At 41.3% G+C, this 24,198-nt stretch overlaps 1 protein-coding gene across 5 annotated transcripts in view; it reads left to right on the forward strand.

The window, feature by feature from the left end:
- Positions 1-24,198, forward strand: part of PCYT1B (phosphate cytidylyltransferase 1B, choline) — a 167,106-nt gene that overhangs the window by 68,835 nt on the left and 74,073 nt on the right. For 4 of the 5 annotated variants that reach the window (XM_067722378.1, XM_067722377.1, XM_067722380.1 and 1 more), the window contains exons 2-3: positions 80-179; positions 12,851-12,967. In XM_067722378.1, coding sequence (XP_067578479.1) covers positions 80-179; positions 12,851-12,967 — 217 coding nt within the window. The remainder of the gene's footprint in view (positions 1-79; positions 180-12,850; positions 12,968-24,198) is intronic. The other variant, XM_067722381.1, reaches the window with a different exon arrangement.

Below are 24,198 nucleotides of genomic sequence, written 5' to 3' on the forward strand. Positions count from 1 at the left end.
CAGAAATAAAACTTCAGGGGAAGTTAGTGCCAAAGGAAAGTTTGTCGGACTATATTCCCTTTCTCTTTTTCCCTTCTAGACCCTGACTGCACCTGCCCCATTTGCAGATGAAACCAGCTGCCAGTGCCAAGCACCCCATGAGAAACTGACCATTGCTCAGGCCCGCTTAGGAACACCAGGTGAGGCTATGCTTCTTGTTCTGCAGACGGGCCCTGTCCTGAGTTCTCAAGTGGCAGAAAGGCCATCATTATTTGAGCAGCACTGGCTTTGAATTGGAGAGATGAATTTAGAGATGACAGCACAGTGCCAGAAGGGTAAACACCAACGGCGATAAACTACGCCAAGCAAAGTAGCCGAGGGAAAGCTGCCGCGGGATACGGGAGTTGGAGGCCAAGCGCTGCCATTTAGTCATTCTACTGCCTTGGGCGAGTCATGAGAACAATCTGAATCTGTTTCCTCATGTGCAAACAGGGCCAATGGTACCTGCTTCACAAGGTTTTTGTGACAACTAGATTGTGTTAAAAATACCATAGCGTTTTTTTAAAAACTGTGAAGTCGTAGATAAGCCTATGCTACTGTAATTGTTATCATTCTTAAAAATCTGTGGGGTTTTTTTAGCATCTTTATTGGAGTATAATCGCTTTACAGTGTTGTGTTAGATTCTGCTGTATAACAAAGTGAGTCAGCTCTATGCATACATATAAACCCATATCCCCTCCCTCTTGTGTCTCCCTCCCTCCCACCCTCCCTATCCCACTCCTCTAGGTGGTCGCAAAGCACTGAGCTGATCTCCCTTTGCTATGCAGCTGCTTCCCACTAGCTAGCTATTTTACATTTGGTAGTGCATATATATCAATGTTACTCTCTTACTTCGTCCCAGTTTACCTTTCCCCCTCCCCGTGTCCTCAAGTCCATTGTCTACCTCTGTGTCTTTATTTCTGTCCTTCCCCTAGGTTCATCAGAACCATTTTTTTTTTAGATTCCATATATATGTGTTAGCATATGGTATTTGTCTTTCTCTTTCTGACTTACTTCACTCTGTATGACAGACTCTAGGTCCATCCACCTCACTACAAATAACTCAATTTCATTTCTTTTTATGGCTGAGTAATATTCCATTGTATATATGTGCCACATCTTCTTTACCCATTCATCTGTCAGTGGACACTTAGATTGCTTCCATGTCCTGGCTATTGTAAATAGAGCTGCAATGAACATTGTGGTACATGACTCTCTTTGAATTATGGTTTTCTCAGGGTATATGCCTAGTAGTGGGATTGCTGGGTCATATGGTAATTCTATTTTTAGTTTTTTGAAGAACCTCCTTACTGTTCTCCATACTGGATGTATCAATTTACATTCCCACCAACAGTGCAAGAGGGTTCCCTTTTCTCCACACCCTCTCCAGCATTTATTGTTTGTAGATTTTTGATGCTGGCCATTCTGACCGGTGTGAGATGATATCTCGTTGTAGTTTTGATTTGCATTTCTCTAATGATCAATGATGTTGAGCATCCTTTCATGTGTTTGTTGGCAATCTGTATATCTTCTTTGGAGAAATGTCTCTTTAGGTCTTCTGCCCATTTTTGGATTGGGTTGTTTGTTTTTTTGTTATTGAGCTGCATGAGCTGCTTGTAAATTTTGGAGATTAATCCTTTGTCAGTTGCTTCATTTGCAAATATTTTCTCCCATTCTGAGGGTTGTCTTTTCATCTTGCTTATGGTTTCCTTTGCTGTGCAAAAGCTTGTAAGTTTCATTAGGTCCCATTTGTTTATTTTTGTTTCTATTTCCATTTCTCTAGGAGGTGGGTCAAAAAGGATCTTGCTGTGATTTATGTCATAGAGTGTTCTGCCTATGTTTTCCTCTAAGAGTTTGATAGTGTCTGGCCTTGTATTTAGGTCTTTAATCCATTTGAGGTGTTTTTTTTTTTTTTTTTTTTTTTTTGCGGTATGTGGGCCTCTCACTGTTGTGGCCTCTCCCGTTGTGGAGCACAGGCTCCGGACGTGTAGGCTCAGCAGCCATGGCTCACGGGCCCAGCCGCTCCATGGCATGTGGGATCTTCCCGACCTGGGGCACGAACCCACATCCCCTGCATCGGCAGGCGGACTCTCAACCACTGCGCCACCAGGGAAGCCCTGAGTTTATTTTTGTGTATGGTGTTAGGGAGTGTTCTAATTACATTCTTTTACATTTAGCTGTCCAGTTTTCCCAGCACCACTTATTGAAGAGGCTGTCTTTTATCCATTGTATACTCTTGTCTCCTTTATCAAAGATAAGGTGACCATATGTGCGTGGGTTTATCTCTGGGCTTTCTATCCTGTTCCACTGATCTATATTTCTGTTTTTTGTGCCAGTACCATACTGTCTTGATTACTGTAGCTTTGTAGTATAGTCTGAAGTCCAAAGTCTGTGTTTTAAAACAGTTTCTCCAAGTGTGCATTAAATTAAAGTGCTTGGGCTCTGCTCGAGGAATTTATTCATTCAATCCTTTAGCCTGTACCAGAGATGGTGAGCGAAGAGATTTAAAAAGAACTATAAGGTACCATCTCTGTTTCCCAAGAGCTTTCACTATAATTAAAGAGACAAGACAGCTAGATAGGAGATAAACACCCACCAGTAGCATGCATGCATGTGCTTAGGGGTTAAATCCTGCAGCACAGATGATAACTGACAATTTTAAGAAGGGCAGATTCATTTGGCTTTGAGCAGTCACGCAAGACCTGGTCCCAGACCTGAGCTGATCCTTTAGGGACAAGTAAGATTTGTACTTTGTGGGCAGAAAATGGAAGGGTATTCTGGATAAGTGGGACAGGAACAGCGAGGGCACAGAGATAGGGAATAAATGAATGGCGTTCCAGTCGATTGGGATGGAGTGAAAAATAAGATTAGTCCAGCAGGTATGCCTTGAGCCATTTAAGATGGCATAATTTCATGGTTTCTACTCACCATTGCAAAAAACCAAACATCTCAAATGTAATAGAGTCCGTGGGACAAAGGACAGTTTGCTTAATAATAACAACAGGTATTTATTAAGTGCTTTCTATGTACTAAGTTCTTTATCTGTATTGTCATTTCACTGTCACAGCTCTACGTGGTCGGTACTTTTAGTATTTCACAGATGAGGAAATGAAGCCTTTAGAGAAGCTGTGAATCTGCAGAAGATCATTTAGCTAGTAAGTGGTAGTGGTTCTCACATTTGAATCTGACTCAGAATAACCTAGAGGGCTTGTTAAAACACAGGTGGCTGGGCCTTGCCCCCTGATACAGTCCAACTGGGGTGAGGCCCACGAATTTCCATCTCTAAGAAGTTCCCAGGTGAGGCTGCTGCTGGGGGACCACACTTTCAGAACTATTGGTAAGTGTTAAAGCTGGGATTTGATCTCAAACCTGTATGTGCTCGAGCTTGATCTGTTGGCCAGTACACTCTGCTTCCCCTTTAAGAATAGCTTGGAGGGAGTGAGGAGAGGAGCAGAGCAGGCAGAGTTAGTAAGCTTTGTAGAGACTTCTTGTGAGAAAGGCAAGAAGAGGCTTGAGGAGGTAGTTGAGAGCAGCTAAACCAGCCTGCAAAGAATCACCTGGTAAGTTTGTAAGAAGCAGATGTTTTGATCGCTCTCCCCCACCCCTAAATCTGGGATGGGGCCCAGGCATCTACATTTTTAACAAGTAGCCCAGGTGATTCTGAAGTTGGTGGTCTACAAATCATACCCTGAGAAACGGTGACCCAGCAACAAATCTGAAAGATGCAATGAAAGTCCAGGTGGTTATGAAGAGAGCAGATTTGACCTCAAGTTAAAGGATGAGCTTTAGACCTGAACAGAAGAGGATCCTACTTTTCTAAGGGAAAGGAAAGGGGATTTGAACTTACTCTCCATCTGCTGGGCGCTATGCCCTGTATGTATTCTATTTAGTCTTTGCAAAAAGTGAGTGAGGTGGGTATTTGCCGACAAGGCAAATGAGACTTGGAGAACCGAAAAGTGGTTTGTCAAATGTCCTAGCTGACTGGGTAGAGCTGGGATTCGATCTCAAGTCCCTTTCACCTCATACCCCTGCTTTGTCCACTACAACGGATTGCCCTGTGGAGCACGTGCCACAGCAGCCCACGGAGCTCAATGAGAACATGCTCAGACTTCGAACCAGAGGGTGGCAGGTGTGTGAACAAGACAGATGGAAGCTGTGATCTTCTGTAGTGGCGGGGCTGTCTTCATGCCCACTGCTGTTTCACCAGCACCTAGAGAAGTACTGTATGCTCAGTAAATACTTTGTGAGTGAATGACTGAATGAACGAACGAATGAATGAAAGTTTGGGACAACAGAAGGAGCTCATCATTTGGAGATAGAATCAGAGAGAGTTTGACCTGATGCAGCCTGCTTGGGTGGGATCGGGCACCTGTAGGCTGTCTAACCGCCAGGCGGTTTAAAGCCCGAGAAACTAGCTAGAATAAGATGGTGGTGCATATTGAAATACCTGTGTGGTGGGCTCTGGGGAGCACAGGTCACTACAGGAGGGATGAGATGGAGGAAAGGTGAATGACTATTCTCAGAAATTCTCCCCTCTTATCTCAGGTGATGACACTGGCAAGTTATCCAGGAGAATTTGGGACGTCGGTGGGCATCTGGCCGAGGGAACTTCTGTTAGAAATTCCTTTATTTAGAACTTCTAACATCAGTGTTAAAATGGGACAAGAAGTTGGTTCTTTGATTACTTACAAGGCACATATTCGTCTTAGACCACACTCTGATAATCTCTGTTTTATTACAGCGGTGGTCCTCAAACTGTAACTTGCTTAGAATCCCCGGGAGGCCTTGCTAAAACTGAGTGCTGGCCTCCACCCCCAGAGTTTCCCATTCAGTAGGTCTGGGTGGGGCTCAAGCATTTGTAAGTGTAACAAGTTCCCAGGTGATGCTGATGCTGCCTGTCCTGGGACCACACTGCAAGAACCACTGCTTAAGAGTAACTGTTGGCTATTGTAAATAGAGCTGCAATGAACATTGTGGTACATGACTCTTTGAATTATGGTTTTCTCAGGGTATGTGCCCAGTAGTGGGATTGCTGGGTCATATGGTAGTTCTATTTTTAGTTTTTTAAGGAACATCCATACTGTTCTCCATAGTGGCTGTATCAGTTTACATTCCTACCAACAATGTAGGAGGGTTCCCTTTTCTCCACACCCTCTCCAGCATTTATTGTTTGTAGATTTCTTGATGATGGCCACTGTGACTGGTGTGAGGTGATACCTCAGTGTAGTTTTGATTTGCGTTTCTCTAATGATTTGTGGCGTTGAGCATCCTTTCATGTGTTTGTTGGCAATCTGTATATCTTCTTTGGAGAGTGGACTTGACACGGGGAGGGGGAGTGGTGGGCTGGGACAAGGTGAGAGAGTGGCATGGACATATATACACTACCAAATGTAGAATGGATGGCTGGTGGGAAGCAGCCGCATGGCACAGGGAGATCAGCTCTGTGTTTTGTGACCACCTAGAGGGGTGGGATGGGGAGGGTGGGAGGGAGACGCAAGAGGGAGGGGATATGGGGATATGTATGGCTGATTCACTTTGTTATGCAGCAGAAGCTAATGCACCATTGTGGAGCAATTATACTCCAATAAAGATGTGAAAAAAAAAAGTAACTGTTGGTAGCGGTTGGAGGGAGTGTCATGGAGATTATCTAAATATAATTGTTGGAGCATTGTCCTGTTACTAGAGAAGCTCACAGCGTTTTAAAAATATCTTGCTGTTTGACTGTTATTTAAGAAAACAAGAAAAACATCACTACTTTTTTGAAATGTTTGGTAGTTTTCAAGACTAGGAAGCAATTACCTTTCTGTGGCGCCGTCTTGAACATCCCTTCAAAAAGACAAAAGAGACCTGTATTGGAGGTTCATAATGAGCTTCAAGATTATAGTTGCAACTGAAGTCTTTCACTAACTCCTTCTCTAGCCCATTTTATGACTTCATACAATTGGCTACATTATGTTTCGCGGTCTTAGGTCTGCCCAAGCAGGATCTGCTGTATAAATTCTAAAAGAGGCTGCTCATAGCTTTTAGCTCCTGGACCTCATCTGTGAGGTCAGAGGGTGATGAACCTCAAGAGAAGGAGCACAGTAGAGCAATTGGAACTGGCACCTTTTTTTAAAAAAGTTAATTAATTAATTTATTTTTGGCTGTGTTGGGTCTTTGTTGCTGTGCGTGGGCTTTCTCTAGTTGCGGCGAGCGGGGGCTACTCTTCGTTGCGGTACATGGGCTTCTCACTGCGGTGGCTTCTCTGGTTGCGGAGCATGGGCTCTAGGCGTGTGGGCTTCAGGAGTTGTGGCACATGGGCTCAGTAGTGGTGGCTCGCGGACTCTAGAGCGCAGGCTCGGTAGTTGTGGCACACGGGCTTAGTTGCTCCGCAGCATGTGGGGTCTTCCCGGACCAGGGCTCGAACCCGTGTCCCCTGCATTGGCAGGCGGATGCTTAACTACTGTGCCACCAGAGAAGTCCCGGAACTGGCACCTTTAAAAAATTTTTTTTTTGTTTAAGTATAGTTGGTTTACAAGGTTGTGTTAATTTCTTCTGTACAGCAAAGTGACTCAGTTATATATATATATATATATATATATATATATATATATTTTTTTTTTTTTTTCATATTCTTTTCCATTATGGTTTGTCACAGGATACTGAATATAGTTCCCTGTGCTGTACAGTAGGACCTTGTTGTTTATCCACCCTATATATAATAGTTTGCCTCTGCTAATCCCAAACTCCCATTTCTTCCCTTCCCTACCCCTCCTCCCCCTTGGCAACCACAAGTCTGTTCCCTATATATGTGAGTCTGTTTTTGTTTTGTAGATGTGTTGATTTGTATTGTATTTTAGATTCCATGTACACGGTATTTGTCTTTCTCTGTCTGACTTACTTCGCTTAGTGTGAGAATCTCTAGGTTCATCCATGTTGCTGCAAATGGCATTATTTCATTCTTTTTGATGGCTAAGTAATATTCCATTGTATATATGTACCACATCTTCTTTATCCATTCATCTGATGGACATTTAGTTTGCTTCCATGTCTTGGCTCTTGTAAATGGTGCTGCTATGAACATAGGGGTACATGTATCTTTTTTTTTTTTTTTGTGATATGCAGGCCTCTCACTGTTGTGGCCTCTCCTGCTGCGGAGCACAGGCTCCGGATGCGCAGGCTCAGCGGCCATGGCTCATGGGCCCAGCCGCTCCGCGGCATGTGGGATCTTCCTGGACCGGGGCACGAACCCGTGTCCCCTGCATCGGCAGATGGACTCTCAACCACTGCACCACCAGGGGAGCCCTGCATGTATCTTTTTGAATTAGAGTTTTCTCTGGGTATATGCCCAGGAGTGGGATTGCTGGTTCATATGGCAACTCTATTTTTAGTTTTTTGAGGAACCTCCATACTGTTTTCCATAGTGGCTGCACCAATTTACATTCCTACCAGCAGTGTAGGAGGGTTCCCTTTTCTCTGCACCCTCTCCAGCATTTATTTGTAGACTTTTTAATGATGGCCATTCTGAGTGGTGTGAGGTGATACCTCATTGTAGTTTTGATTTGCATTTCTCTAATCATTAGTGATGTTGAGCATCTTTTCATGTGCTTCTTGGCCATCTGTATGTCTTCTTTGGAGAAATGTCTGTTTAGGTCTTCTGCCCATTTTTCAGTTGGGTTGTTTGTTTTTTGTTGTTGTTGAGTGGAACTGGCACCTTTGATCTTAGCTCAAAGAGTCCAGCTGTGGAAGTATGACCCTCTAAGGTTTAGTATGTATCCTGAGACAGAGAAAATCAGTAATCTGCCTGGAGATAAAGGAAAAGCCCAAGTGATTGCTTCATAGGTTCATTTTCATTAAAGCTGACATTTTTTCTTAAAGGGAAACTGAGTTCTGATTTCCTATTTTCCTTCACAGAAAGGGAATTTGTATTATTCTGTTCACACAGTGATACATGTAGTTTTCCAAATTCATTTTTCAAGAGCCACCTGAATGAATTTTGCCTTATTTCTGTGCCACCTGTACTGTAATTTACTTAATTTTTTAAAAAATGTACTCTTTCTTTTTTAACTTAAATTTAATGTATTTTGAAAAGCAAACATCAATCATCATTTATTGAAAAGAGCATCACTGGCTATAAGTAGAAGGAAATGATTAAGTTTATATCAAACTATGTAAACTTTGTGACATAGGTAACTATTAGATTTTAAAAGGTTAAATTTTGTGCCACCTCTCTTGCACATCAGCTGTACACAAAAACAATGCCAGTTACCATAATTACTGGGCATTCAGTAACAGTCTTTCTCTCTCTCTTTTTTTTAAAAGACTCCATAATGGCATGTCGTTTTCTAGAAGGCATCATGAGTTAGAAGAAAGAGCAGTGGCGTTTGGTTTGCACTCACACTCCATCATAGGTTGGTTATATGATGCTGGGTAAGCTGCTCAGCTTCGCTGAGCTTCCATTTTCCCCTCTATGAGAGAGGATAGTAAGTCCGCTCTCCTCTACCTACCTCACAGACTTGATGGAAAGATTAAGTGAAATACACGTGCTCTGTAAATCATACGTACTTTTAAGGCATTGTTAATAAGCTGCATTTTAAGAGCCATAATAAAAAATGAATAATCACCCTTTTATTATTGCCTGAATCTGAAACAATACCAAGAAACACCATAACATGCCCTACAAAAATGTGAATTCAGATGTACTGTAGTTGGTGACTGCCTCCTATCTTGCCGTATGGTATGTGTATGTTTAACTTTTTAACCAACTGCCCAACTGCTTTCTGATGTATGTGTACCATTTACATTCCCAGCAGCAGTGTATGAGAGTTCCAGTTGCTCGATATCCTCATCAGCACTTGGTATGATCAATAGTTTTTAGTCATTCTAGTGAGTATGAAGTACTATCTCAGGGTTGCTTTAATTTGTATTTCCCTAATGACTAATGGTATTGAGGATCTTTTCATGTGCTCATTTGCCATTCATCTATTTATTTTCTTTGGTGAAATGTCTGTTGAAATTTTTTTGCCCTTTCTGTAGCTTTTTTTTTTTTTTTTTTTTCCCCTGATACGCGGGCCTCTCACTGTTGTGGCCTCTCCCATTGCGGAGCACAGGCTCCGGCCGCGCAGGCTCAGCGGCCACGGCCCACGGGCCCAGCCACCCCGCGGCATGTGGGATCTTCCCGGACCGGGGCACGAACCCATGTCCCCTGCATCGGCAGGCGGACTCCCAACCACTGCGCCACCAGGGAAGCCCTTTTTGCCCTTTTAAAAATGAGTTGTTTATCTTATTATTGAGTTTTGAGGGTTCTTTATATATTCCAGATACAAGTCTTATATCAGATACATATTTTGCAGATATTTTCTCCCTAAGACTTGCTTTTCATTTGTGTAAAAATGTCTTTTGAAGAGTAAAGGTTTTAAATGAAGTTTAATATATAACTTTTTTTTTTGTTTTATACTATGTCCTTTTTGGTTCCTATTTAAGAAATTTTTGTCAGATTCAAAGTCACTAAGATTTTCTCCTGTTTTTTTCTAGAAGTTTTGTAGTTTTAGCTTTACGTTTAGGTCTATGATCCATTTAGAGTTAATTTTTGTATACGGTGTGAGATGCTATGTAACATATTACCACAGACCTAATGGCTTAAAACACTGCACATTCATTGTGTCACAGTTTCCATGGATCAGTAGTCCAAGCCTGGCTTAGCTGAGTCTCCTGCTCAGGGTTTCACAAGGCTGCATTCAAGGTGTCACCCAGGGCTCAGCTCTCATCTGGAAGCTTGACTGGTGGATCTGCTAGATCTGCTTCCGAGCTCACTCAGGTTGTTGGCAGAATTTATTTCCTTGTAACTCTAAGACCAAGGATCTAGCTTCTTGCTGGTTGTCAACCAGAGACCACCCTCGGCTCCTAGACGACACCTGCAGTTCCTTGCCACATGGCCCTCTCAAAATATGGCAGCTTGCTTCTTCAAAGCCACCAAGGAAGAAAGAATGAGTCTGCTAGCAAAATGGAGTCTTATATACTATAACATAACCATGGGAGAGACATCTATCACCTTTGTCATATTCTCCTGGTTAGAAGCAAGGCATGGGTCCCACTCCCACTTCAAAGGGAAGGGATCTCACAGAAGTGTGAACAGCAGGAGGTGTGGGGGTCAGTGGGAGCTACCTTAAGGTCTCTCCACCATGGCCATGGAATAGGTGTGCCCCACCTTTTGATCATTGCCAAACCTCTAGCTTCACAGGCCGCTGGTTCCCAGCACAGACCCTCTAGAGAGTCCCCAGATGCCTAAAAGGATGTCCAGAAAAACCTCGAACAAAAGAGTAAAACAAATAAACATACCAACTAACTTACAAAGCCACAGTCTATTAAAAAATATTATGGAGAATTTCAAACATTCACAAAAGTAGAACAATATAATGAACCTTCATGTGTCCATCACCCATACCTAACAACCACCATCCTGTAGCCTTCCCTCATCAACTCTCCCCTCTTGAATTATTTGAAACAAAATCCCAGGCTTCCTATTATTTCATCCATAAATACTTGTGTATATATGTCTTAAAAAATAAGAACTCTGCGTTTTTTTTAAGGCATAACCACTATATCATTATCTCACCTAAAAAATTAACAGCAATTCTTTAATATCATCAAATATCCAGTGTTCCAATTTCCAGTTATCTTATGTCATCATTTATTTATAGTTTGTTTGAACCCAAATCCAAATAATGTCTATATATTACAATATGTTGAGGTGTTTTTTAAATATCTTTTAATCTCCAAGTCCCCCCCTCTATCTCTTTCCCTCTTCTTTTTTTTTCTTGAAGTTTACTTGTTGAAGAGATGAGGGATTTTTTTTTTTTGGTCCTGCAGAATTTCCCAGTCTAGAAATTGCTGACACACCACAATTTTAAAAAGTGGGCTTACTGCAAAATCAACTCCACAAATACTCTTCACAAATTTACTAAATGGCCTTTTTTCTCAGTAACTATATCGTCTTTCTTTACTTTTCTTTCCTCCCTGCTTCCTGAATTTATTTATCTTGATCACTTCTGAATCAATACCACAAAGTTCTGCAAAACTGCCACCTGCTTCCCCCTGGGGTTTATATCTTAAAACAAATTTTCCTCAATTGAATTCAAATTGAATAAGAGCTTTGAAACCAAGGATCCCTCATTAGACAGTTTGTTATTTCAAAGTATTTTCTATTTACCGTGCCTTATTTAGAATACAGTATAATCCTGTGAAGGCAATTCTCTTTGTTCAAAACGGTGTATAATTGGGAATAATTGCAATTCCCTATCTGACAGAAAGTCTCTCGAGTTTTGTTTATTAGAGAAATTTAATTTATTAGAAACATTGTACCATCTGAATATATTAATGTAATATTCCTTTCAATTTATGTTCTAATTTAACGAGGTTGTATTACATCAAGAAATAATCACAGTTTTAAATCTGAGCCTTAAAGATCATTCAACAGAAGTGTGCATTGATTTCTTTTTTTAAAATTTATAACATCGATATAATATGTGCATCTAGTTTAAAAAGTTAGGACTCTTAGGCTCGTAAAACAAATCAACCAGCAATCCCTTTCCCTACCTGCCCCACCTCTGATTCTTGTTCTCTGTAGATATTCAGCACTTGACAATCAACTTTCCAAAATGTTGTTGACATCTCTAATCCACTCTCATTGCCTTTCTTGTTTCCTCTGCCCTTGCGGGATTATCCCTTTTTAATTCTTTCTCTGTAATTCTTGTGGTGTTAGAGCGGAAGTGGAGCTAAGTGTGTGTGTGTTCAGTTTGCCACGTTTAGTTTGTCGTTCGCCATATTTTCATTTTCTAGTTCCTTTGCTGAGAATCCAAAATGGTGTAAAAGTAAAAGTTGGCACCCAGCCCCTCTACCTCCCTATGTCTCCCTCTTACTGGAGGGGATGGGTCTTTGGCTGACTCAGCAAAAGTGTCATCCTGCGGTTCCTAGTGCAGTCTCCTGGCTCCCGGGAAGCTCTGGTGAAGTGTGTCCCTCTTCCTCAAGAAATAGCACTTCCCAAGCACTGTATGCCACAGTGAGAATGTCTCTTGTGGCCAATTTGCTCTTGACCCTTCTCCCTAGGAATGACTGTAGTGTGGGTCACTCACCTCCAACCCTGAGCACCCCCCCCACGTAACTTTTGCTCCCTGACACTCCTCCCCTTGGGGCATGTACACCCCGCCCCATGTCTTAGGATACCAAAGAGAATAGGGAGTGACCTTTGTGCAGTGTATGCTGGTAAATGTTTAACAACTGGCCCTCCAGGGGGAAATAAGCCCTGATTTGAGCATTTGCCAATCTCTATGGTGTAAATACTCCTCCCAAGGCTGATTTTACGCTGCCATGGTGACTTGGAAGAGGTGCACAGCTGTGTCTTTGCCTTTGGGAATAGGACTCTGGGTCTTAGTTCAGGACTGCCAGACTCGAGGATAAAGTCATTTGTCCTTTTCATTGAGCTCCTCAGTCACTCGTACCTCGATATTCCTGCTGGGCTGACTCTGTCAACCCTTTGGTTATGTCTGGTGTGTCTGAATCTGCCAGCTCAGCCACCTGAGACTCTACTCTGGATCAAGAAAACTCCCCAGTGCTGTGCGGCTAAAAATGTGTGTTCTGGGTCAATCTTAATTTTGTTACGTTTTTACTCTGCTTCGATGTCCTTAGAAGAACCTCTTGGTAAAGTTAATTTCGTGCACTAATATGAAACTGATGGTTTGTAGACATTGTGTTTTCTCCAGGTAAACCTTATTACAGTGCTGTACTGATGGAAGGATCGGGTGACTGGGATTCCTTATTCTGCAGTTCTGTTGATGATGTTTTCTTTCTTCCACAGTTGACAGACCTGTCAGAGTATACGCAGATGGAATATTTGACCTCTTCCACTCAGGTCACGCAAGGGCACTTATGCAAGCAAAAACACTGTTTCCCAACAGCTACTTGTTGGTAGGAGGTAAGAAGTGCATTTTGTCTTTGTCTAGAAAACTCTTGTATAATGTGCTTCCTGAAAAGGACCCCTTTCAGACTTCCATCATTAACACCTCACATTGTAAATGCTCCCAGTTCAGCCTATATTGCGTCGCTTGTTCACTGCGTGAAATTTAAAATGATATTTAAAAAACCATAGGGGAAATTACGTCCTCAGATTATAAACCATTGATTCCCAGAGAAAGACGAATAATACCACCAAGGGTAACTGCTTCATGTTCTCCATTTATGCCTTCTTGTGTTTGAGGCATGATCCAATTTCTGTTTCTGAAATTTCCTAGAGGGTTAGGAGAAAAGCAATATTATTCTGATTTCAAATCTTAGAGACCTGAGGGGATTCAGGGTGATTAGTGGTAAGTAAGGCCATTGTCTGTTTCCTTGGTGTGACCCACAGTACTTAGGACCATGTCGTGCTAATGGTAGTGGCTTACAGCAGTCCCAATTAGTTGAATTTATGTGCTGTGTATTAAAGAAATAGAGATTTATATACCCAGGTAATCTTGGTTTACAGTGAAGGAACTGACTGATTTCATAAGCTTGTGGAGAGAGAAGGGCAGTTAGACATAAAATTTTCTTCTTCCAAAAGGCCTACAGATTTCAATTTGGGTAAAAGGGAAAGTTTCTGACCTGCAAGACCTGGGTCTCATCTCTGTAGCTTCTGGAAACACCATTTCCTTTCACTATAATCATTTTTTTGGCATTACATGAACTAGACACCATCAACCCTTAGACCTCTACCGTGAGGGAAAAAGGTGATGGTAAGAGACTACATATCTGTTTTTAAAAATATTTTGTTGGGCTTCCCTGGTGGCGCAGTGGTTGAGAGTCCGCCTGCCGATGCAGGGGACACGGGTTCGTGCCCCGGTCCGGGAAGATCCCACATGCCGCGGAGCGGCTGGGCCCGTGAGCCATGGCCGCTGAGCCTGCGCGTCCGGAGCCTGTGCTCCGCAACGGGAGAGGCCACCACGGTGAGAGGCCTGCGTACCACACACACACACACACATACACACACAAATATATATATATATATATATATATATATATATATATATATATATAGTTATCTTCTACAAGTTTAAAACTACTTTTTGTATATTTGAGAGGAATCTTTTGCAGATTTTGCCAAGCATGGTGACCATGTGGTTATTGAATGGAGTTCTTTCCAGAAGGAAGAGGTGATACGAGGCAGTTCATTTCCCTTTATTTTGAGCGGAAAATCATTTCTTGCATGAGCACTACCACCTGGAGTCTGGTCCTAAGCTGCTGGGGTCCTGGGGAGACCTCTGCAGTGGTTGGGCTTTGGTCATTTTGGCAACCCAAGTTTGGAGGTGGTTAGGTGTAGGCAACACTTAACGGGAACACTGCCCTGGCCCTGGGTTAGCACATCAAAAGTAAAGGCAAAGGAAAAATGTGACTTTCAGTACGTTCAGGTAAATTGGAGAAAGCAGTAAAGTAATATCAGTAGCTGTCCAGGTCTCTAGGCGACAATGCTTTCTCTGATTTACTGAATGATTCCTTCACTTAACAACTATTTTTCGAGCTCCTACTATGTGCCAGGCATTCTTCTGTACACTGAGAATGCAGCCATGATCGAAGCAGACTGTGTCCTCAAGAGAACTTAGAGTCTGAAGGGGAGGCAGACACTTAGAGTCTGAAGGGGAGGCAGAGGTAGGGGTTCTATGAAGAAATGTAAAATAGGGTAAGGGGAAAGAGTGGCTGGTGGGGCAAGGAGGGACATTTCAGGTATGGAGGTCAGGGGAGGACCCTCTGGAGTGTTGACACCTGTGCAGAGACTTGAATGAAGTGAAGGGCACACGAAAGCCAGAGCACAGAACCTTCCTTGTGTGGTGATCTTCCCACCAGCCTATATGAGAATGTTGGGACAAGTGGAGAAAACGTGGTAGCGACAACTAGATGCGTTATTTGTTTTTGGTTTTTTTTTTTTTTTTTGCGGTAGGCGGGCCTCTCACTGTTGTGGACTCTCCCGTTGCGGAGCACAGGCTCCGGACGCGCAGGCTCAGCGGCCATGGCCCACGGGCCCAGCCACTCCGTGGCATGCGGGATCTTCCCGGACCGGGGCACGAACCCGTGTCCCCTGCATTGGCAGGCGGACTCTCTACCACTGCACCACCTGGGAAGTCTACTGTGAAATATTTTTAACCACCCTATTAATAAAATTCAGTGTAGGGACTTCCCTGGTGGCACAGTGGTTAAGAATCTGCCTGCCAATGCAGGGGACACGGGTTCGAGCCCTGGTCTGGGAAGATCCCACATGCCACGGAGCAACTAAGCCCGTGCGCCACAACTACTGAGCCTGAGCTCTAGAGCCTGTGAGCCACAACTACTGAGCCCATGTGTCACAACTACTGAAGCCCACATGCCTAGAGCCCATGCTTTGCAACAAGAGAAGCCACCACAATGAGAAGCCCACGCACTGCAACGAAGAGTAGCCCCCGCTCGCCACAACTAGAGAAAGCCAGCATGCAGCAGCAAAGACCCAACACAGCCAAAAATAAAAAAAATAAATTTATAAAAAAAATAAAATTCAGTGTCAGCCGGGCTTCCCTGGTGGCACAGTGGTTAAGAATTCGCCTGCCAATGCAGGGGACACGGGTTCGAGCCCTGGCCCAGGAAGATCCCACATGCCGTGGAGCAACTAAGCCCGTGCGCCACAACTACTGAGCCTGCGCTCTAGAGCCTGTGAGCCACAACTACTGAAGCCCATGTGCCTAGAGCCCGTGCTCCGCAATAAGAGAAGCCACTGCAATGAGAAGCCCACACACCGCAACGAAGAGTAGCCCCCGCTTGCCACAACCAGAGAAAGCCTGCACACAGCAACAAAGACCCAACACAGCCAAAAATAAAAATAATAAAAATTTTTAAAAATTCAGTGTAAGCCTATATTTCACGTGTCTCCACTAATTTAATTTTATTTGATTCCTAGTCTGTTAAACAGAATCTCCAACCACCTGTGTGTAGGCAGATTTCTACAGGGGCATGGTAGCTCAAATCCCATGACAAAGAACAATCTTCCTTTGATGTATATAGTAGTTGCCTTCCTCTGAAATTCAGCATTTATCACAGCTGTTCTAGAAATACTTTGCAGTTATATGTAAAACAAAATTAGGGTCTAGATTCAAATAATTTAAAATAATTATGCAGAGACATTCAGACATCTTACAGGATGTTAGAAAATTCTCATGTGGGGCTGCCCCACACATAGCAAGATGTTTAGGGACTTCCCTGATGGTCCAGTGGCTAAGACTCCATGCTCCCAATGCAGGGGGCCTGGGTTCAATCCCTGGTCAGGGAACTAGATCCCACATGCCGCAACTAAAGACCCCCGCATGCCGCAACTAAAGACCCCTGCATGCTGCAACGAAGATCCTGCATGCCGCAGCTAAGACCCGGTGCAGCCAAACAAATAAATAAATTAAATAAATGCTTAAAAAAAGATGTTTAACATTGTTGGCACCCTGCCCACTAAATGCCAATTGCTGCCTCCAATCATAGTGACAACTAAAGATGCCGTACAGATTTCCAAAGATGCTTCCTAGCGGATGCTGAGGCCTTTGTTGAAAACCGTTCTTAGACTAAGAGTCTTCACTCTTTGTTCCCCACAATCCCAAAAAGGATTTCGAAAAACTATACACCTTCTTACAGATTTTTAAGCTGACGTCTAAAATTTTCCATCCTAAGTTTAAATAGTTGTAAAATATGTAATTTCTGGAATACCGTAAATTTTAACATTTTCAAAAATTAATAGACTTTATTTTTAAGGGAAGTTTTACGTTCACAGCAAAACTGAGCAGAAAGTACAAAGGTTCCCATTTACGCACTCACGCACAGCCTCCCCACTATCAACGTCTGCCACCAGGGTAGTACATTTTTTACAGTCCATGAACCTACATTGACATGTTATTATCACCCAAAGTCCATAGTTTAATACGTTAGAGTTCACTCTTGGTATTTTACATTCTTTGGGTTTGGACAAATGTATTATGACATATATCCACCATTGTAGTATCGTACAGAACAGTTGCAGTGCCTTAAAAATCCTCTGCACTCTGCCTATTCATCTATCCCCCACCCAACCCCTGGCAACCACTGATCTTTTTACTGTCTCCATAGTTTTGCCTTTTCCAAAATGTCATGTAATTGGAATCATACAGTATGTATCTTTTTCAGATTGGCTTCTTTCACTTAGTAGTATGTTTAAGGTTACCCCATGGCTTGTTGGCTCATTTCTTTTTAGCACTGGGTAATATTCCGGTGTCTGGATGTGCCACAATTTGTTTATCCTTTTGCCTACTGAAGGACATCTTGGTTGCATTCATGTTTTGGCAATTATGAATAAAGCTGCTATAAACATCTATGTGCAGGTTTTTGTATGGACATAAGTTTTCAATTCAGTTTGGTAAATACCAAGGAGTGTGATTGCTAGATCATATGTTAAGAGTATGTTTAGCTTTGTTAGACACTGCCAAACAGTCTTCCAAAGTAGCTGTACCATTTTGCGTTCCCACCAGCAATGAATGAGAATTCCTGGTGCTCCAAATCCTCACCAGCATTTGATGTTGTCAGTATTTTGTACTTTGGCCATTTTAATTGGGGTATAGTGGTATCTCATTGTTGTTTTATTTTGTAATTTCCTGATGACATGTGATGGCGAACATCTTTTCATTTACTTATTTAACATCTGTATATCTTTTTTGGTGAGGTGTCTATTCAGATCTTTTTTGCATTTCTTAATCAGGTTGTTCATTTTCTTATTGTTGAGTTTTAAGAGTTCTTTGTGTAGTTTGGATAATAGTCCTTTATCAGTTGTGTCTTTTTCAAATATCTTCTCCCACTCTGTGGTTTTTCTCATTCCATTCACATGGCCTGTTGCAGAGCAGAAATTTTTAATTTTAATGAAGTCCAGTTTATCAGTTGTGTCTTTGATGGTTTGTGTGTTTGGTGTTGTATCTAAAAAGTCACTGCCATACCCAAGGTCATCTAGGTTTTCTCATATATTATCTTCTACGAGTTTTATGCTTTTGTGTTCTACATTTTGATCTATGATCCATTTTGAGCTAATATTTGTGAAGAGTATAAGATCTGTATTTAGATTCCTTTTTTTGCATGTGGATGTCCAGTTGTTACAGCACCATTTGTTGAAAAGACTGTCTTTGTTCATTGTATTACCTTTGCTCCTTTGTCAAAGATCAATTGACTGTATTTATGTGGGTCTGTCTCTGGGCTATTTCATTCCATTGATCTATTTATCCATTTTTTCACCAATACCACACCTTCTTGATTACTGTAGCTTCACAGTAAGTACTGAAGTTGAGTAGTGCCAGTCTTCCAACTTTGTTCTTTTCCTCCAATATTGATTTGGCTATTCTGGGTCTTTTCCCTCTTCAAATAAACTTTACTATCAGTTTATCATTAGCCACAAAATTACTTGTTGGTATTTTGGTTGGGATTGCATTGAATCTATAGATCAAGTTGGGAAGAAATGACATCTTGTCTCTGTTGAGCCTTCCTATCCATGAACATGAAATACATTTCCATTTATTTTGTTCTTTGATATTTTTCGTCAGGGTTTTGTAGTTTTTCTCACATAGATCTTGTACACATTTTGTTAGATTTATACCTAAGTATTTTATTTGTTGGGGCGTGCTAATGTAAACAGTAATATGTTTTTCATTTCAAAGTCCACTTGTTCATTGCTGGTATATAGGAAAGTGATTGACTTTTGTATATTAATTAACCTTGTATTCTGCAATTTTGCTATAATTGCTTATTCTAGGAGGTTTTTTGGGTCAATTCTTTAAAATTTTACACATAGATGATTATGTCATCTGTGAAGAAAAACAGTTTTATTTCTTCGTCCCCAATCTGTATACATTTTTTAAAATTTATGTATTTATTTATGTTTGGCTGCGTTGGGTCTTCATTGCTGTGCGTGGGCTTTCTCTAGTTGTGTCGAGTGGGGGCTACTCTTTGTTGCAGTGCGCGGGCTTCTCATTGCGGTGGCTTCTCTTGTTGTGGATCACAGGCTCTAGGTGCACAGGCTTCAGTAGTTGTGGCATGTGGGCTCAGTAGGTGTGGCTCGTGGGCTTTAGAGCGCAAGCTGAGTAGTTGTGGCGCCCAGGCTTAATTGCTCTGCGGCATGTGGGATCTTCCCAGACCAGGGCTCAAACCCGTGTCCTCTGCATTGGCAGGCGGAATCTTAACCACTGCGCCACCAGGGAAGTCCTAATCTGTATACATTTTATTTCCTTTTCTTGTCTTACTGCACTAGCTAGGACTTCCAGTACAATGTTGAAAAGCTATGGTGAGAGGTTACATCCTTGCCTTATTCCTGATCTTAGTGGGAAAACTTCAATTTTCTCACCATTGAGTATGATGTTAGCTGTAGGGTTTTTTTTTTTTTTTTGCGGTACGCGGGCCTCTCACTGTTGTGGCCTCTCCCATTGTGGAGCACAGGCTCCGGACACACAGACTCAGCAGCCATGGCTCACGGGCCCAGCCACTCTGCGGCATGTGGGATCCTCCTGGAGCGGGGCACGAACCCGTGTCCCCTGCATCGGTAGGTGGACTCTCAACCACTGTGCCACCAGGGAAGCCCAGCTGTAGGGTTTTTGTAGATAGTCTTTATCAAGTTGAGGAAGTTCCCCTCTATTTCTAGTTTGCCGAGAGTTTTTGTCATGAATGGGTATTGGATTTTATCAAATGCTTTTTCTACATCTATTAATATGATCATGTGATTTTCCTTCTTTTGTCTGTTGATGTGATGGATTACATTAATTGATTTTATTCTATTTTTTGTTTTTTAAAACTGAAGTATAGTTGATGTATAGTATTATATGTTACAGGTGTACAATATAGTGATTCACAGTTTTTAAAGGTTATACTCCATTTATACTTATAAAATATTGGCTATATTCCCTGCATTGTAAATATATCCTCATAGCTTATTTATTTTATACATAATAGTTTGTATCTCTTAATCCCCTATCCCTTACTTGCTCCTCCCTCCTTCCTTCTCTCCATTAGTAACCACTAGTTTGTTTTCTATATCTGTGAGTCTGTTTACCTGGGATAAATCCCACTTGGTTATGGTGTATAATTCTTTTTATACATTGTTGGATTTCAGTTGTTAATATTTTGTTAAAGAGCTCTGCATCTATGTTAATGAGAGATAGTGGTCTCTAGTTTTCCTTTCTTATAAGGTGTTTGGTTGTGGTATTAGGGTAATGCTAGCCTCATAGAATGAGTTAGGAAACATTCCCTCTGCTTCTATCTTGTGGAAGAGATTGTAGAGAATTGGTCTAGTTTCTTCCTTAAATGTTTGGTAGAATTCACCAGTGAACCTATCCAGACCTGGTGGTTTCTCTTTTGGAAGGTTATTACATACTGATTGGATTTCTTTAATACATAGAGGCCTATTCAGATTGTCTCTTCTAGTGTGAATTTTGGCAGCTTCTGTCTTTTAAGGAATTGGTCACTTTCACCTATGTTATCACATTTGTGGGCATAGAGTTGCTCAAAATATTCCTTCCTTTTAATATCCGTGAGATCTGTAGTAATGTCCTCTTTTTAATTTCTGATATTGGTCATTTGTATCTTTCTCTTTTTTCTTTGTTAGCTTGGCTAGAGCCTTATCAATTTTATTGATCTTTTCAAAGAACCAGTTCTTGTTTTTGTTGACTTTCTCTATTCATTCCTGTTTTCAGCTTCATTGATTTCTGCTCTGATTTTTATTATTTATTTTCTTTTGCTTACTTTGGGTTGAATTTGCTCTTTTTTTCTAGTTTCCTAAGATGGAAGCTTAGATGATTTATTTTAGATTTTTCTTCTTTTCTAATATATATATTCAATGCTTTAAATCTCCTAAACACTTTTCATTGCATCCCACAAATTTTGGTAAGTTGTGTTTTCATTTTCATTTAGTTCAAAATAGTAAAAAATATTTCTTGATTTATTCTTTGACCCATGTGTTATTTAGAAGTGTGCTGTTTAATCTCCAATTATTTTGGGATTTTCCAGCTATTTTTCTGTTGTTGATTCCTAGTTTAATTCCACTGAGACCAGACATTGTGTGATTTCTATTCTTTTAAATTTGTTATGGTGTGTTTAATGGCCCAGAATGTGATCTATCTTGGTGAATGCTCCATGTGAACTTCAGAAGGATGTGTATTCTGCTGTGGTTGCATGAAGTCTGTAGATGTCGATTATACACGGTTGATTGCTAGTGCTGTTGTGTGCACACCCACACACACCCACACACACATACAATTAAATATATTGTTGCTGTTATTATCTTGAATATACTGTTATCTGTTAGATCAATTAAGAATAAGAAAAATAAAAGTTTTGTTTTATCTTCAGTTATTCTCGAATGCTCTTCCTTTTTAAAACGTATATCTGAATTTCTGACCTATGTAATTTTCCTTCTTTCTGAAGAACTTTTAAAAACATTTCTTGCAAGGCGGGTCTACTAGAAACAATTCCCTCAATTTTTGTTTGTCTGAGGAAGTCTTTATTTCTCCTTCCCTTTTTTTTTTTTTTCGCTATGCGGACCTCTCACTGTTGTGGCCTCTCCTGTTGCAGAGCACAGGCTCCGGACGCACAGGCTCAGCGGCCATGGCTCACGGGCCCAGCCGCTCCACAGCATGTGGGATCTTCCCGGACCGGGGCACGAACCCATGTCCCCTGCATCGGCAGGTGGACCCTCAAACACTGTGCCACCAGGGAAGCTCTCTCCTTCCCTTTTAAAGGATGATTTTGTAGGCTATAGAATTGTAGGTTGGTGGGGTTTTTCTCTCAACACTATAAATATTTCACTTCACTGAGTTTTTATTTATTTATAATTAATTAATTTATTTGGTTTCACCAGGTCTTAGTTGTGGCTCGTGGGCTCCTTAGTTGTGGCTTGCTGGCTCCTTAGTTGCAGCAGGTGGCCTACTTAGTTGCACCTCATGGGCTTCTTAGTTGTGGCACACAAACTCTTAGTTGCCCCATGTGAACTCTTAGTTGTGGCATGCATGTGGGATCTAGTTCCCTGACCAGGGATCAAACCTGGGCCCCCTGCATTTGGAGCATGGAGTCTTATCTACTGCGCTCTCACTCATGGGAGTCACTTACTCACTTTTTAAAAAATTTTAATTTTATACTGGACTATAGTTTTTTTTGTTTTTAGTTTTTTTTTCATTTTTGTGATGTTGAGCATCTTTTCATGTGCCTATTGGCCATCTGTATGCCTTCATTGGGAAGCTATTCAGGTTCTCTGCCCTTTTTTATTGTACTTTTTCTTGTTTTTTTAATTTTATTTTTTTAAACAGCATGTTATTAGTCATCAATTTTATACACATCAGTGTATACACGTCAATCCCAATCACCCAATTCGTCACATCACCACCACCACCACCCCCCCGGCTTTCTCCCCTTGTTGTCCATACGTTTGTTTTCTACATCTGTATCTCAATTTCTGCCCTGTAAAGCGGTTCATCTGTACCATTCTTCTAGCTTCCACATATATGCGTTAATATACGATGTTTGTTTTTCTCTTTGTGACTTACTTCACTCTGTATGACAGTCTCTAGATCCATCCACGTCTCAACAGTTGACCCAATTTCATTCCTTTCTATGGCTGAGTAATATTCCATTGTATATATGTGCCGCGTCTTCTTTATCCATTCGTCTGTCGACGGGCATTTAGGTTGCTTCCATGACCTGGCTATTGTAAATAGTGCTGCAATGAACATTGGGATGCATGTGTCTTTTTGAATTATGGTTTTCTCTGGGTACATGCCCAGTAGTGGGATTGCTGGGTCATATGGTAGTTCTATTTGTAGTTTTTTAAGGAACCTCCATACTGTTCTCCATAGTGGCTGTACCAATTCACATTCCCACCAGCAGTGCAAGAGTGTTCCCTTTTCTCCACACCCTCTCCAGCATTTATTGTTTCTAGATTTTTTGATGATGGCCATTCTGACTGGTGTGAGATGATATCTCATTGTAGTTTTGATTTGCATTTCTCTAATAATTAGTGATGTTGAGTAGCTTTTCATGGGCTTCTTGGCCATCTGTATGTCTTCTTTGGAAAAATGTCTGTTTAGGTCTTCTGCCCATTTTTGGATTGGGTTGTTGGTTTTTTTAATATTAAGCTGCATGAGCTGTTTATATATTTTGGAGATTAATCCTTTGTTCATTCATTTCCAAATATTTTCTCCCATTCTGAGGGTTGTCTTTTCGTCTTATTTATGGTTTCCTTTGCTGTGGAAAAGCTTTTAAGTTTCATTAGGTCCCATTTGTTTATTTTTGTTTTTATTTCCATTACTCTAGGAGGTGGGTCAAAAAAGACCTTGCTGTCATTTACATCAAAGAGTGTTCTTCCTATGTTTTCCTCTAAGAGTTTTATAGTGTCCAGTCTTACATTTAGGTCTCTGATCCATTTTGAGTTCATTTTTCTGTATGGTGTTAGGGAGTGTTCTAATTTCATTCTTTTACATGTAGCTGTCCAGTTTTCCCAGCACCACTTATTGAAGAGATTGTCTTTTCTCCATTGTATATCCTTGCCTCCTTGGTCATAGACTAGTTGACCATAGGTGCATGGGTTTATCTCTGGGCTTTCTATCTTGTTCCATTGATCTATGTTTCTGTTTTTGTGCCAGTACCATATTGTCTTGATTACTGTAGCTTTGTAGTATAGTCCAAAGTCAGGGAGGCTGATTCCTCCAGCCCCGTTGTCCCTCAAGACTGCTTTGGCTATTGGGGGTCTTTTGTGTCTCCATACAAATTTTGAGATGATTTGTTCTAGTTCTGTAAAAAATGCCAGTAGTAATTTCATAGGGATTGCGTTGAATCTGTAGATTGCTTTGGATAGTGTAGTCATTTTCACAATATTGATGTTTCCAATCCAAGAATATGGTATATCTCTCCATCTGTTGGTATCATCTTTAATTTCTTTCATCAGTGTCTTATAGTTTTCTGCATACAGGTCTTTTGCCTCCCTAGGTAGGTTTATTCCTAGGTATTTTATTCTTTTTGTTGCAATGGTAAATGGGAGTGTTTTCTTAATTTCTCGTTCAGATTTTTCATCATTAGTGTATAGTAATGCAAGAGATTTCTGTGCATTAATTTTGTATCCTGCCACTTTACCAACTTCATTGATTACCTCTAGTAGTTTTCTGGTGGCATCTTTAG

The sequence above is a fragment of the Pseudorca crassidens genome, chromosome X, assembly GCF_039906515.1.
Source record: "Pseudorca crassidens isolate mPseCra1 chromosome X, mPseCra1.hap1, whole genome shotgun sequence".
Classification (NCBI taxonomy): domain Eukaryota; kingdom Metazoa; phylum Chordata; class Mammalia; order Artiodactyla; family Delphinidae; genus Pseudorca; species Pseudorca crassidens.